General features: G+C 38.1%; 1 protein-coding gene across 1 annotated transcript; it reads left to right on the forward strand.

Annotated features, from left to right (window-relative positions):
- The first annotated feature begins 32 nt into the window (after positions 1–32).
- shld2 (shieldin complex subunit 2) lies at positions 33–10,894 on the forward strand. Its single transcript, XM_027174847.2, has 9 exons — positions 33–482; positions 2,996–4,181; positions 5,014–5,121; positions 5,315–5,509; positions 7,260–7,406; positions 8,513–8,722; positions 8,804–9,041; positions 10,261–10,376; positions 10,497–10,894. Exons 2-9 carry the CDS (start codon positions 3,026–3,028, stop codon positions 10,670–10,672), a joined length of 2,346 nt encoding a protein of 781 aa, XP_027030648.1. The 5' UTR covers positions 33–482; positions 2,996–3,025; the 3' UTR covers positions 10,673–10,894.
- Positions 10,895–15,838: the final 4,944 nt, after the last annotated feature.

Here is a 15,838-nt window from a genome sequence, read left to right on the forward strand (position 1 = left end):
CTCCACAGTGTAACAGAATGACATATACAATATAGACAAATTTGTATGTACAAGTGTGAAATGTGCAATGGAAATATAAATAGTATGTGTTTTAAGTAAATAATGTTTTAGTATCGTGTTGTGTGTTCCGTGTATGTTAAGTATTCATCAGATGGATTGCCTGAGGGAAGAAACTTCCTGTATCTGGTCATTCTGGTGCTCAGGGCCCTGTAGCGTCGACCAGATGGCAACAGTTCAAAGAGTGAGTGTGCTGGATGTGAGAGGTCCAGAGTGATTGTCTTTGCCCTTTTGCTCACATTGGAGAAGTAGAGATCTTGGAGAGCGGGGAGTGTTGTGCCAATGGTTCGCTCAGCAGTCCGGACTACCCTCTGTAGTCTCCTGAGGTCGGATTGGGTAGCTGAGATGAACCAAACAGTAATTGAGGTGCGGAGGATGGATTCGATGATGGCAGTGTAGAACTGTTTCAGCAGATCCTGTGACAGGTTGGTAAGACTGCACCAGACAGCCAGCCGTTCAACCTCCAGTCTGTAGGCAGATTCGTCACCGTTCTGGATGCTACTTCAGGAGTTTGACAGAGGGGTCATTAGAGGTGCAGTCATTTGTGTACAGGAAGAAGAGCATTGGGCAGAGCACACAACCCTGAGGGGCGCCAGTGCTGATGGTGTGGGTGCTGGATTTGAGTTTTCCCAGTCGCACTAGCTTCTGCCTGTCAACACTTTAATTCATTTTGGTGGCCTTACTGAGGACCGGAGATACAGTCGCTCTGGCAACAGGCCACGCCCCTGTGTCTAATACTACTACTACTACTACTACTACTACTACTACTACTACTACTACTACTAATAATAATAATAATAATAATAAATTATGTGATGATAATAATAATAATAATAATAATAACAACGAATAATACAATAATAATAATAATAATATTAATATTAATAATAGTGATTGACATAATGTCAATAATACAATACAGCTAAACAAATTCAACAAAAGCTGGAATAAGTGCCAGATACACTGCTTGGTTAACACATAACAAGGTATATACGTATAGTATATACTCTCTCTCTCTCTGTCTCTCTCACTCTCTCTATCTCTCTCTCGCTCACTCTGTCTCACTCAAGTGAACTTTTTGTGACTTTAAATAATATCAATATAAAATAATACAATACTGATGAATCCTTTCGGCCCTCTAGAATACACTGGTTTAAGCGCAAAACAAGTCACTAGCACTACTTCACCCACTCCACATAATAACAAAGAGATTAAATAATGTGCTGTTATTTAACAAGACAAAATAGACTGGTTCGTCTGAACTGACTATTCTGTGAGGAGACTCTCTTTTTTGGAAGGTGTCTCCAGTGTCAGTGAAAGTTTAAGGACTGAGGACATTACATTTTCTGTTTTTTTTTTTGTTTTGTTTTTTTTAAATACAGGAAAGACTGTTCACGGTTTCCTTAATGTAACTAAGGTTTGGCATAGTTTTTACTCTTCACTATTTTGTCCCGTATGCCCACATGTCGTTCAGGCAGTGAGTATCTATCAAACACATCTCCAAGAGGCCAGAGATGGCTACATATCTTTTTTTGAAGCTCATGTGTTTGAGTTGTGTGCTCTACATTAAAAATGCAACCACTGAAGTCAATTACATTCAGGTCAATGTCCTTAATGTGTGCAAGAAACATATGGAATGAGTCTCAACATCTCATTAGCATTCACAGCATTTATTATCATTAAAAGCATAACCACACACACAAAAGAAAGCTACACACCCAGGTTCCTGCTTAGAACATTTACAGAACATACCTGTATGAGTGAAATTATCTAAAATTAGTTATACTAAAAGACAAAAAAAATGAAATGGAGGAAAGTTCTGGAAAGGGAAATATACAACTATAGAGGATTGATCCGACGAGTACAGCAGGGTTTGTTAGTGCCAGATCTGAGAGCACCGTAAACAGTGTCCATTTCCAGGCCATCTGGACAGTTAATAACATCATACATTCTATTTGATGTGATTTTGAAGTGATCTTAATCATTGTCCAATATGTAACTCTTTCATCCCTCTTTCATATTTTTATTTATATTTTTTCTTCTTTTTTTTTTTACATTTGTTTGTAAGGACATGTTTACTTAAATGCTATGGTCTTCAACAACTTCACTTCCTAAGATCTCATGTGAGAGCCTAAGAAACATGTGTTTATCTGTCAGGCTAACTGGGCCTGCATACACTCACTCCTCCCTCTTCAACCCTCAAGCAATAAATCGTACATGTGCTCAAAATAATGCCGTTCTGCTCTGTCATTGGCTCAAATGCGGCCAACACCTACTGCCTGGTAGGTCACATTATGGGAAGTAACACATTAAATCACTTATCACTCAATGGAAACAACACACAACATGTTAGCAGCTGTGGTGTTTTAGAATAGCTTTCTCAGATGGAAATGATTTGTTGTTATAAAGCTATAGGCCAATTCCTCACTCCTTGGCCTGTTTTGAAAGCATGTGAATGAATAACAATAGATTAAAAAGATATTTTTTGGATATTATAAACATCATAAATTAACACAGAACCAACAATCAACAACAAACCAATTTCAGATTGGGTGGATAATGCAACAAAAGTTTTTAACAGCATATGTGCTGGGAAAACGTCATCTGTTAAAGGGTTTTACTGACACTGTAGCAGATCATTGTAGATAAATAATCAACTAATTATTTACATCCCTTTCATAGTACAAATACAATGACCAATCGTTACTGTGTATAATAGAATTCATCTTTACAATCACCGTTATAATTTTTCTACACTTTTAAGCAGAAATCTACACTTTTTTTAAATTCATAACCATAGTAAGTGTCTGAGAATAGATTTTAATTTTAGAAGCCCAAGAAGCAATCCTCAGCTTAATTTCTGTCTGGAAACAAACAGTTCATTAGGTTATTTGGTTTGTCAGGAGCTTTTTAAAGATATGTTTTTTTTCCACCATAGGACTATACTACTGCTATTCTCAAGAGAAAGATGTCAAAGAAAACAAGTATGGCAGATAAACTAAAGGTTCATGTCTTTTTGGGAGCACCCAATCCTCAATCACTGTCTGAAAAGGCCATGGATAAAAGTACTAATCAGTGGAGGACTTCAGAGTTTAGCTGGATTCAAGGAAAGCTAATGCCCAGGAAGGATGTCACTGAGGGCCATATACATAGTCAAGTTGCTCTTGAGGCAATTAATAGCCCGAATCCAGTTACTGTTCAGGAGAAGCATAGCTTCACAGTTTCTCAAGAGGGAAATGGGACACTGTCTGAAGATGACATTACACCCTCGATTAGTCAGTCCTGTCTGGGTAAACATGCACCTGAGGAGGATGACATGAGCCCCAGACTGGTTACTGAATATCTAGACAGCTGCTTCCCCTGCCAACAAGCTGAACCAAGATTTGACTCTGAACCATGTCCTGCCATATCTGCGAAGACAGAATATCTAACCACCTGGACCAAGACACAAGGGTTGCTCCTGAAACCTGGAGTGGTTAGGGAGCAGGGCTCTTGCTCATTCGGCACACTTGGATCTCCCCAAACACTACCAAAACACACTCCCTCAGTCTCCTTGGGCTCTCCAGAGCTCTACAGCCCAGCGGTCAGTCCAGGAGATCAAGGCTTTGGAGGAACCCTGCAAGGGTCAGCAGAGCTTTATGAGAGTCTGAGCCAAAGGCTGCAGGAAGGAGGTGTGATTTTGTTTCGTACTCCTGAAGGCCTACTGTGCTCTCAGGCCAGTGCAGTGGAGCAGGAGGACAATGTATTCCAGTTTGGCGCTCTGAACAAATCTGTGGAAACCTCACCTACTCCCAGCACCTCAAAACAGCCTAAGCTCTCATCAGCTACAGCTTGGAGGCAGCAGACAACTGGACAAGAAAACACACTCCGACATCATGGTCCAACCACACTGCTCTCGAGGTGCATCAGTCATGGAGCGAGTTACTCCATCTTGGTTGCTGTGGTGCATCCATGCCACGTGAAAGAGATCAGGGTGAAGTCTGGAGCATCAGCCGGATCCAGTGTTCCGCTGGCTACGTTGATCGTCACTGACCAGTCAGGAGTAGAGATGAAGGTGGTGCTGTGGAGGGCAGCAGCATTCTGGGCACTGACTGTCTATCCAGGAGACATATTGCTCATCACAGGTGAGGTGTATCTAACAATTTAAGAAAAATCTTTTCAGACCATAAGTCTGACGTTTTCTCACAATCACTATAAAATGCTAAGAGATGCTAAAAGATACATTTTAGAAAGAAGTAAATCATCAGCTGAAAAGAAAACGTGAATTAAATAAGACTATATGATTAACGACTTCATATGCCTTTAAGTATTTAAATCTATTTTTTTTGTTGCACATTTTCCTTTAAACTCACAAAGCAATTAAACATAGTTTTGATCTTAGCGGTTGGAGTTGATTGTGTGGAAGTCTTTGAGTCTTTAGATTCAGTTGCAATGAACCTAATATTTAAACTTTGTGGTATTATAGTTCTTTTACTTAATACATTAAACATTACATATAAGATAATTATAATTGACTACAGCTGAGTTGTAGTTTCAAGCCAATTTACATATATAATGTGTGTATCTATATATACAGTACGATAGTGTGGACATTCTTAGTGCAGCTTTAATGCCTTTAAAAAAGCAGGAGGTGGTGCTATTAAGCATTACTGCATGTTAACTACACACATTTTAATTTTTTCATGAGATTTTCAAGATATTGCCGTTTGGTTCAGAGAGGCTGAATAAGCTGTCATCATTACTATTATTGTTGTCGTTGTTTTCCTTTCAGAGTCAAAGTTAATGTTGGCTTGGTTCTAAGTGAGTTTAAGTGTTCATTATATGACGTGTTATGAAATAACCCCACTGTTTTCTCATCTGATGAGGAAAGAGTTCAGGTTTAACCTGCTAAGTTTGCAGTAATGTAAAGCTGTGGTTTTCTCTACTACCACTTAGCAGGGTGTATTTCATTGACAGGTGTGACCGTGCACGTGGATAAATGGCGAGGAGAAACTGTACTACAGTCATCTTATATGAGCCAACTACTGAACCTGGGCCAGATCACGCTAGGACATAATCCAGAAGGTAGCAATGTTTTTCTGAAAAACAACAATAAACAACAACAACAAAAAAATACATAAAAAAAATAAACAGTGTTCCACAATAATTTGGACTACAACCAATCTCTCTCATCATCACCACGGTTCTCAATAAATTACATTAAATTGCACCAAATTGATAAAATCTCATGTGCCTGTCCTATTTCTGAACACTTCAGCTCCACACAATGTAAACATCCAGACGCTTAGAGCTCTGTGTACTCATCTCTATGAGAAGCGCCCTCTGCTGGTGTCTCTGCCTCCTCGCACCACGCCGAACCTGAAGTCGATCCCCTTCATCCGCCTCGGATCTCTGCGACCTGACACCCTCGTTCATGCGTTGCTAAGAGTCAAACACACCAGGATGATTTCAGGTAACTCCCTCACTTCACATGCACAGACGTACAGGATTAATTATAAGACTAATTGTACTGTACTTTCCAGCTCTCATAATTATGTTGATCTTGCAGTTTTCACTCTGAAAATTTACTTCTGGTTTGTAGGCTTTTTAGGCACAAATACTGTCCAGTTAAAGACCAGGGAAATTTTTTCTATTTTTCAACTGTCCAGTTTCGACAAGACCTCCCATGAAAGCCTCAGGTTCTTGTTCTTGGCTGAATGGAGTGCAGCCCAGTCTGGATCTCAGCTATTGTAGTTCATCCAACTAAAGGTTTAATGTTTTCTGCATGCTGAGATGCTTTTCTGCTCATTAGATCTGAAGAGAGTGATTATTTGAGTTACTATATCCTTCATAGGAGCTTGAAAGACCTGGCTGTTTTCGTCTGACCTCTCTGTTCAACAAGATGTTTTCTCTCATTCATCACAGGGGACGTGGTAGCTTAGTGGTTAAGGTGCTGGACTACTGATTGGAAGGTTTTAAGTTCAAATCCCAGGTCCACTGAGCTGCCGTTGCTGGGCCCTTGATCAATTGTTCAGTTGTATAAAATGAAAGTTGGAGAAGGGAGTCTGCCAAATGCCATAAATGTATATGCTATCTGTATTGACTGTTGTCTGTGAAAATCCCAGGAGATTCCCAACAGTTTCTGAAAAACGTAAATCAGCCATTCTGGTCACAACAATAGCATGATTTAAATAGTCACAGAGATCACAATTATGCATTCTGATGTATGATGTAAACATTAACTGAAGATATTGACTTGAATCCCGACTTGAATCGACTTTGCCAAATGTTATACTGGATCAACGATAAACCCCTTCATTGAAATGATGGCATGATTGTTAGAGAAATGATTCCTTTAGAATTTGTAAGACTCACTCATATACTGAAGCTTTCCATCAGGTATGGAGTCAATATTCTGTATGTTTATGTTGTATATGTTTAAAATGTTGATAAAAAGATGCAAAAAAAAATTTTTGTTTATCTAACATTCTATCTTCTTCTTCTACTTTAGGCTTTTCCCGTTAGGGGTCCATACAGCGAATCATCTGTTTCCAACTAACTCTATCCTCGCCATCTACTCTCTCACCAGTTAGCTTCATGTCATCACCACACATCCATATACTGTATCTCCTCTTTGGAAATCCTCTTGACCTCTTACCTGGCAGCTCCATCTCCAACATCCTTCTACCAATATAAGCATTTATCTCCTCTCTACATGTCCAAAGCATTTCAATCTAGTCTCTCTGTCCTTGTCCCCAAAACAGCCAACCTGAGCTGTCCCACTGATGTGCTCGTTCCTAATCCTGTCCATCTTCGTCACTCCTAAAGACTCCTAACCTCAACATCCTCATCTCTTCTACCTCCATCTCTGCCTCATGTCTTTTCCTCACTGCTACAGTCTCTAACCCATACAGCAGAGGTGCTCTCACTACTGTCTTGTACACCTTGCCTTTGATGCCTGCTGACACACAACACTCCAGACACTTTTCTCCACCCACTCCAACCCGCCTGCACTCGCATCTTCAGCTTTACTTGTAATTAAACTTGTACTTGTAAGTTTTTTCAGAATTTCAATGCTCTTTCACCGCTATTTGAGTACTAATAGCTGGAATTTCAAAACATTAACATCAGTGCTACATTGCTAATATATAACTAAATATTTTTTTTAATCGTGTGTGTTTGTGTGTGTGTGTGTGTTTGTGTGTGTGTGTTTGCTGCTGTAGACTGGCGCAGTGAAGCTGAGGGCGTGTCCCGGAAAGGCAGCGTGCCCAAAGCTGTGCTAACAGTAGAACAGGGAGACGGCAGACAAGGAGCCGTTGTTCTATGGGGAACTGCTCTCACCTGGCTACAGCACATACACACCAACAAGGGTAAAGCACGTGGTTGGGAATCTCCAGTGACATCATGATGTAGTTACTGTACATATTTATTTATAAAGAGCCTTTAAGTGATTTTAAACTCTCTTTGCAGTAAGAATAGTTTACTTTTAGCGCACTGTCTGGTTTTGAGCAGATTGACCAATTCATTTATTTATTATAAACATTCTTTATCATTCTATTAATCCACATTTTAATGAAGAACTTTAAGCTGCCCAATGTCACTTGATTTAGAAAAATGCCTTTAAATAAATGCCATGTAATTATTGCATAATTGTTTTTGTTGTCTTTGGGGTTTTTTTGTTGTTGTTTTTCATTCTTTTGATTTCATTGTTATATACCAGAGGCCTCTTCTCAGAAATGGTATAACATGTAAAAAAAAAAACAAAACGTTTCAGCTACTTGTTAGTCAGACTGTAACTAAATGTCAGACGTCTTGAAACGAAATGACAGATTGATGTAGTAGTTAGTATTCAGTGACGGGAACATATCTAGTAAATGTATAGGGATGTGGACAACTGTGTGTGTTTATTCTTGTTTGAAGGTGAGATTTATTTGCATATAGAGACAACTAAGAAATGTGAACATTTTAAATGAAATATCAGGAAAAGAAATTGCACTGTTATTTACTGTTGGTCGTAAAATCTAAAAGTTACAAAACAGATATTGTCTTCTTAAGAAAAGTTGAAGTTTATGCGATTTAATTGTATAGTGTATAGTGATTTTGCTTAAAAGAAATTGCAAGTAATCTGATACAGATTTCTGATTTTCTCTCAAGCATACGTAGTTGGTACTATTTGTTTATTAAAACTATTTACCTAAGCATATCATGATGTTATGTGCATCAGTGTGAAACTATAAACCATTCAGTTTACTTAATTAGTTTTTTCCCCTAATTCATTTTCCAACATTGTATTATTGCCTACTGTTTTTTTCCCTCTCTAAAAGGTCAGTATGCGGTGGATGGTTAACACAATAAATATCCTCATGTCTTTTTAATTTCATTTTTTCCTCCTGTTGCTTTTCTTGCTTTTCTTGCTTTATCATAAACATTTACAGCATTCACACACTTACCTAAAATGTTTCATTGCTTTTTTCAGATGCAGTTTGGGAAGTGCGGTTGCTGTTGGTGAAACAGGATGGGACTTCAGGCCTTCTAGAGCTTCACTCCACACCATGGAGCTCATTCCAAGCTCTGCTCCCAAGTAACCCACGATACAAAGAATTCTGCAGCACAGTCACATCGCACTGTGGCAGCAGCACCAGCTTTGAGATTGACCTGCCCACACTCCTATCTCAGAAATACACAGGTGAAAGGTGTCTTCAAAGAACACATATCAAAAAAGCATTCTCGAATGATTACTGATCGCTTTGAGATCCTTATCCATTAGGCGACGTAGAGCTGAGAGTTCAAATCATAGTATTCCAGTTCCACAGCAGTCCTTCCCAGGATGCAGTGCTGCTCATGGATGGAGAGACGCCTCTGGAAAGGATCCTGGACATTTTGTCTGGTGATATCACTTTCACCGGATGTGGCCTGTGCTGTGCCGAGTTAGACACAGACGAGAACGGCATCTACAGGCCGTGCTACCCGTGCCTGCCTCATACGGGAGTACGGCGTTATTACAGGTAACACCCTCAAACTCACTGGCAGCATTTAGCTCATGTATGGTGCTGGGAGGTAAACGCTGCCAGGCTTGTGAATACACACACGTACAGTACACAAAAACAAAAAAAGATCGCAACAATCTGATCCGGCATTTTAGACACAGAACCTATAGGTTTACATTCTCTGTATACCTCAGTATGTGTTTTTTCATATATTCTATTCCTCAGCAGGTTTAGTTTCTGTTGCACTTTATATCAAATCAGGTAATTCAGAAAGACACATCACACTGATTTACAATTTAACCTTGTTTACTTAAGTACACAAAAAAGTTCACAAGATGGAAAATAACATTGTTTCATGGTATTTTGGTCAAAAAAAATATATGCCTTTTTAAACTAGCAGCCATCTGAATAATTGGCAAATATTTAGGCTGCTTTCTAATGAGAATAATGACATTTTTTAGATTTCGCAAGAGCAGTGAAATCGGGTGTACAGTATGTGTTGTCAGTGCAATACGAATACAGCGGGGCAGGTGCTGGGCTGCAAGGGATGTGTGATTACTTGTTTTAATGTTATTTATTTAGGAGAATGATGAACATTCGTGGGGGGCACGGTGGCTTAGTGGTTAGCACGTTCGCCTCACACCTCCAGGGTTGGGGGTTCGAGTTCCGCCTCCGCTTTGTGTGTGTGGAGTTTGCATGTTCTCCCCGTGCCTCGGGGGTTTTCTCCGGGTACTCCGGTTTCCACCCCCAGTCCAAAGACATATGAATGAATGAGCATTCGTGTTGAATGGAACAGACGCTTGTCACTTGATAACCGTAGGGTCCGCTGTCCAACTGAACTGAATTTATTCTAGAGATGTCGGTTTCACACTAGACTACTTGAAGGGCCGGAACAAATTACCTTGCAGGCCAAGTAAAAAGCCCGGTTATATATTATTGCCTTTTAGTATATACAAATATATAATATTGACTATTGGTCAATAACTTATTTATACCTACACATCAATTTACAGTAACTGACTTATTTATTACTATTTTTTTGTATTTCAATTCTTAAAATTGTAGCTTACAGCAAATCAGATCAGGTTTTTTTTTACTACTTTTTTAAAGTGGTGGTAATAATAGTGTAAAACAACTGTACTCTTAAATACTAAAACCATATTTCTTTATATTTCTTTTTCCATCCTCATTACCCAATGCCGTCAGAGTTAAAATAACAGCCACCTTGTGTTTCCAGGCCTGTAGTTCTGACTGTGAGAGAGGGACAGAGTCAGGTCTGTGTCCATGTTCCACCTACACTTGTGCAGAAGATCCTGCTTAACACTCCACCAGACAAGCTGAACAAGACTGTAGGTGAGACCTGAAAAATCCTCCTCTTTTTTTTTTCCTCTTCATCATCCTACAGCATGTCTTCCATATTCACACCAGTCATCGATTATTATAAGTGTTTCTCAATTCTCTTTTATCCCAAAGCTCCTGAGTCAGAGGAGAGATTTATTCAGGTTGTGGCTAAGAGGATCCACTCCATCCTGTCCACTCCAAGGTCCAGGTTTCATCTCACCATTCACAGCCATTTTGACTGTGATGAAAACAGCATTCCTATTATCCAGAATTTCTTACTCTTAGATTTTATATCACATGAAGCTTGAAGCAATGAACTGTGTGCAGTTATACTTACTGACTTGCCTTATGTAAATTTCCTTTCAACTCAAACATGGAATAATTGTAATATGTAAAGACAATATGGATCTAAATTATTTTTGGTGTCTATGTAAGTATAAACTGTAAAAAGCAAAAATTAACAAATTAATCTGCACATATTTTATACATTGTTGATCGATTGTAAGCAATAAATTAGTTCTGCATTTGCACTGTTTGAAGAAATTCTTTAAGTCTCTCAAACACTCGAAACTCCAAATAGGAGTCCTACATTTCTGTAATATCCATCCATCCATCCATCCATCCATTTTCTACCGTTTATCCGGGGCCGGGTCGCAGGGGCAGCAGTCTAAGCAGTGATGCCCAGACTTCCCTCTCCCCAGACACTTTCTCCAGCTCTTCCAGGGGAATACCGAGGCGTTCCCAGGCCAGCCGAGAGACATAGTCCCTCCAGCGTGTCCTAGGTCTTCCCCGGGGCCTCCTCCCGGTTGGACATGCCTGAAACACCTCCCCAGGGAGGCGTCCAGGAGGCATCCGGAACAGATGCCCGAGCCACCTCAGTTGACCCCTCTCGATGTGGAGGAGCAGCGGCTCTACTCTGAGCTCCTCCCGAGTGACTGAGCTCCTCACCCTATTTCTAAGGGAGCTCCCAGCCACCCTGCAGAGGAAACTCATTTCGGCCGCCTGTATCCGGAATCTTGTCCTTTCAGTCATGACCCAAAGCTCATGACCATAGGTGAGGGTAGGAACGTAGATCGACTGGTAAATAGAGAGCTTCTCCTTGTGGCTCAGCTCTTTCTTCACCACAACAGACCGGTATATCGACTGCATCACTGCAGAATATACACCAATCCGCCTGTCAATCGACAGGCGGTTTCTGTAATATCTGGATTTTCATATTACTGTGTCAGAAAGGTGCAGTTTTTCATTGTTAGTACCATTTCAACACACAATGAAGCACTTAAACACTAGATTTGGACATTAGATCAGAGTGCATTTAAAAAAAAAATCTACATTCTACATGTATAAAATGTATAGTGTGTGTAAACCACATAGGATTTAATACACAGGTTAAATTTCACATAAAAGAAAAATCATGTTAACCCATAGCACTGTTGTGTTCTCAAATCTGATTGGTTGGAAGATTTCCTAAAACAGCAGATCTGACAGTAGTGCTGGCTGAAATTCACAACACCGGTAAATATTATTGTGCTTATTGTAATAGGTTACTGTTTCTATAGTAATAACCCACTCACATGGACTTGCGTGGTAAACAGCCTGTATAACCAGGTATAAAGCACATAATTATTGATAAAGTGGACATTTTTTCTCTACTGAGACCTTTATTACAGTCATAGGTAAATAAGTTTCTTTGATTTCCAGGAAATACACAAGAATGGCTTCAGAACAGATTTATTTGCATTTTCTCAGAACCTGAGAAGAGAAGTGACATTTTTTGTCTTGCTAAATGAAAGAGAGAATCAGTTTATAGCTGCTAATTGTAAGTGTTAATGAGAACTAGCATTTTGTGGATTTCTGACATTAAATTTAATTTAATAAATGGATAAAAAGTAAGCGGGATCACTTTGAGACATTAAGTTTTTTAATTTAAGGTAAATTATCAACCATTGTATGTGTAATGGAAATATTTATTAATAATTATTATTTATTAGTAGTAGTTCATTATCTTTTTAAATCAATGTGTGTATATATATATATATATATATATATATATATATATATATATATATATATATATATATATATACCCTTCTGGCAGGTGCTACAGAGCTTTGTTTACCAAAACTGCCAGACACAGGAACAATGTTTTCTCCAAGAAATCACGCTGATTAAGAACTCACAATAATTATATTCCCTGCTTCATATCTATAAGTTATGCATTATCAGAAATGGCAGTCATCACATCGTCCGTATACGTTACACACACACATAATTGATCAGTCATAAATTCTGTGTGTGTGCATATATATGTATGTATGTGTGTGTGTGTGTATGTATGTGTATATACGTGTATATATATATATATATATATATATATATATATATATATATATATATATATATATATATATGTACTGTACTGTACTGTCTATATTGTATCACATCGTCTGCATTGTATAGTATGTGTTTTTTCTTGTCGTGTATAGTATATAGTGTTATTTATGTCTGTACTTTGGAGAGTCACAAACAGCTGGAACCAAATTTCTTGTGTGTCAACACACTTGGCCAATTAACCTGATTCTGATTCTGATTTCTGAAATTGAAATCTGAATCTCTGGTTTAGGTAAAGATGTCTATAAAAACTAAGTATAAAAAGGATTGAGGCCCTTCCTCTCTGAAATATCTTGAAGACAGAAGTACAATAAATTGCAAACCCTTTACTCTTGCCTGTGCCTACCAGTATAGTATTTTCTCATCTTAAATTATTAGTCATCTGTCTATTTCGTAGAATAAAAAATATTCCTGCTTTTAAGGTTTCGTTGTATGGTTGGTGGTCTGTATTCATTCATTTTCTACCGCTTTATCCGAACTTCTCGGGTCACGGGGAGCCTGTGCCTATCTCAGGCGTCATCGGGCATCAAGGCAGGATAGACCCTGGACGGAGTGCCAACCCATCACAGGGCACACACACTCACACACTATGGACAATTTTCCAGAGATGCCAATTAACCTACCATGCATGTCTTTGGACTGGGGGAGGAAACCGGAGTACCCGGAGGAAACCCCCGAGGCACGGGGAGAACATGCAAACTCCGCACACACAAGGCGGAGGCGGGAATCGAACCCCGACCCTGGAGGTGTGAGGCGAACGTGCTACCCACTAAGCCACCGTGCCCCTTGTGGTCTGTATTGAGTTCTTGATATTAAAATGAATATAGTGGGAGACAATTGGGTAGAAAGTTGTCCAAAATCTTTTTGTACACTCAGTAAAAAAAGTATGTGTTAATCTGACAGTATGGACATGTGGCCTAAATCAACATTTATAAATGTTGCCTCTAGTAATTATTACCTTGCTGAGCAAATAAATTTCCCCCGACACTGCATACAGAAAATAAGAAGTCTTGCTCAAATTGCACTAAAATTTCCATTTTACACACAAAAAAAAATATAAATTAAAAAATTATTGATGGTCAATAATAGAGTCAAGATACTTTGAACATTACCAGAGAGGTATAGTACAGCACCATTTATAATGTGTCATTAACACATGTGGTAGGTATCTTCCTTTAACCTAAGATAATTTCCTTAGTTTTGCTTCTATATACTATGTATTTGTCATCAACTATAAAAAGAAACAATTTCCTCTTTGTATACAAGACCTTTAACATCCTTTTATGGTCAATGAAACGTTATTGAATATATTAATGATGGTGTTATAATGGATGATATTACAGCCAACAGCACACAATTTTGAGGCACTAGAGTTTTACATTACAACCTCATGTTGTAATGTGCATGTTTCAGATAAATGTAAAACATTAACGCATCAATAAAACATTACGCTATTCAAGTCTGAAATATGATCATTAAAATATGTAAAATAAATAAATAAAATAAAAAATTCTCTTTGTGTTCATTTTGTTAACCCATTAAACATCTAATGATTTTTCACAAGTCATCCATTGTCCATCATAGGTTATGAAAAATGTACATCTTAGTGTCCTATGACATTTACACAAGCCTGTTAAACATTTTGTCCCCTATAAAATATTTGGAAGAATCCTCATGTCACAATTTCAACAGGATGTTGCATCACCTGACTTCACTTGAGGTAATGTAAAAGAAAGGCATTTGTTTCTTTCTTTTTTAAAACTAATCCTAAAGTACATGATTAACTAAAAAATAAAAATTTAAAGTAAATCATCAGAATGTCCTAAATGTCATATAAACAGAAAACATGCAGTCATGCATACAGTACTAAAAATGTATATACTATACTATATAACCCAAACTCTGGCTCACATATACTATATAATTTGCATTTACACATACACTAATAATAACCCAAACTCTGGGTAACATATACTGCACTAACCCAAATGCTGGGTCACATATACTATATAACCCAAACTCAGTCTCACATATACTATATAACCCAAACTCTGTCTCACATATACTATATAACCCAAACTCTGGGTAACATATACTATATAACCCAAACTCTGTCTCACTATATAACCCAAACTCTGTCTCACATATACTATATAACCCAAACTCTGGCTCACATATACTATATAACCCAAACTCTGTCTCACATATACTATATAACCCAAACTCTGGCTCACATATACTATATAACCCAAACTCTGGGTAACATATACTATATAACCCAAACTCTGTCTCACTATATAACCCAAACTCTGTCTCACATATACTATATAACCCAAACTCTGTCTCACATATACTATATAACCCAAACTCTGTCTCACATATACTATATAACCCAAACTCTGTCTCACATATACTATATAACCCAAACTCTGTCTCACATATACTATATAACCCAAACTCTGTCTCACATATACTATATAACCCAAACTCTGTCTCACATATACTATATAACCCAAACTCTGTCTCACATATACTATATAACCCAAACTCTGTCTCACATATACTATATAACCCAAACTCTGTCTCACATATACTATATAACCCAAACTCTGTCTCACATATACTATATAACCCAAACTCTGTCTCACATATACTATATAACCCAAACTCTGTCTCACATATACTATATAACCCAAACTCTGGCTCACATATACTATATAACCCAAACTCTGGGTAACATATACTATATAACCCAAACTCTGGGTAACATATACTATATAACCCAAACTCTGGGTAACATATACTATATAACCCAAACTCTGGGTAACATATACTATATAACCCAAACTCTGGGTAACATATACTATATAACCCAAACTCTGGGTAACAAAATGATTGTAACCCCCCAATTCCCCCCCCCCCCCCCCCCAAAAAAAAAAAAAAAAAAACACTTTTTCTTTTTATTTCCATCAATGCAAATTGAAAAGGATATATAACTTCCTGTATACGTTATTATAAATACTTTTTTGTTTGATTTACAGTCACTGACACTCTTACGACACTCTTAACGTACTTGACACAAG

This window comes from Tachysurus fulvidraco, chromosome 4 (assembly GCF_022655615.1).
Source record: "Tachysurus fulvidraco isolate hzauxx_2018 chromosome 4, HZAU_PFXX_2.0, whole genome shotgun sequence".
NCBI classification, from domain to species: domain Eukaryota; kingdom Metazoa; phylum Chordata; class Actinopteri; order Siluriformes; family Bagridae; genus Tachysurus; species Tachysurus fulvidraco.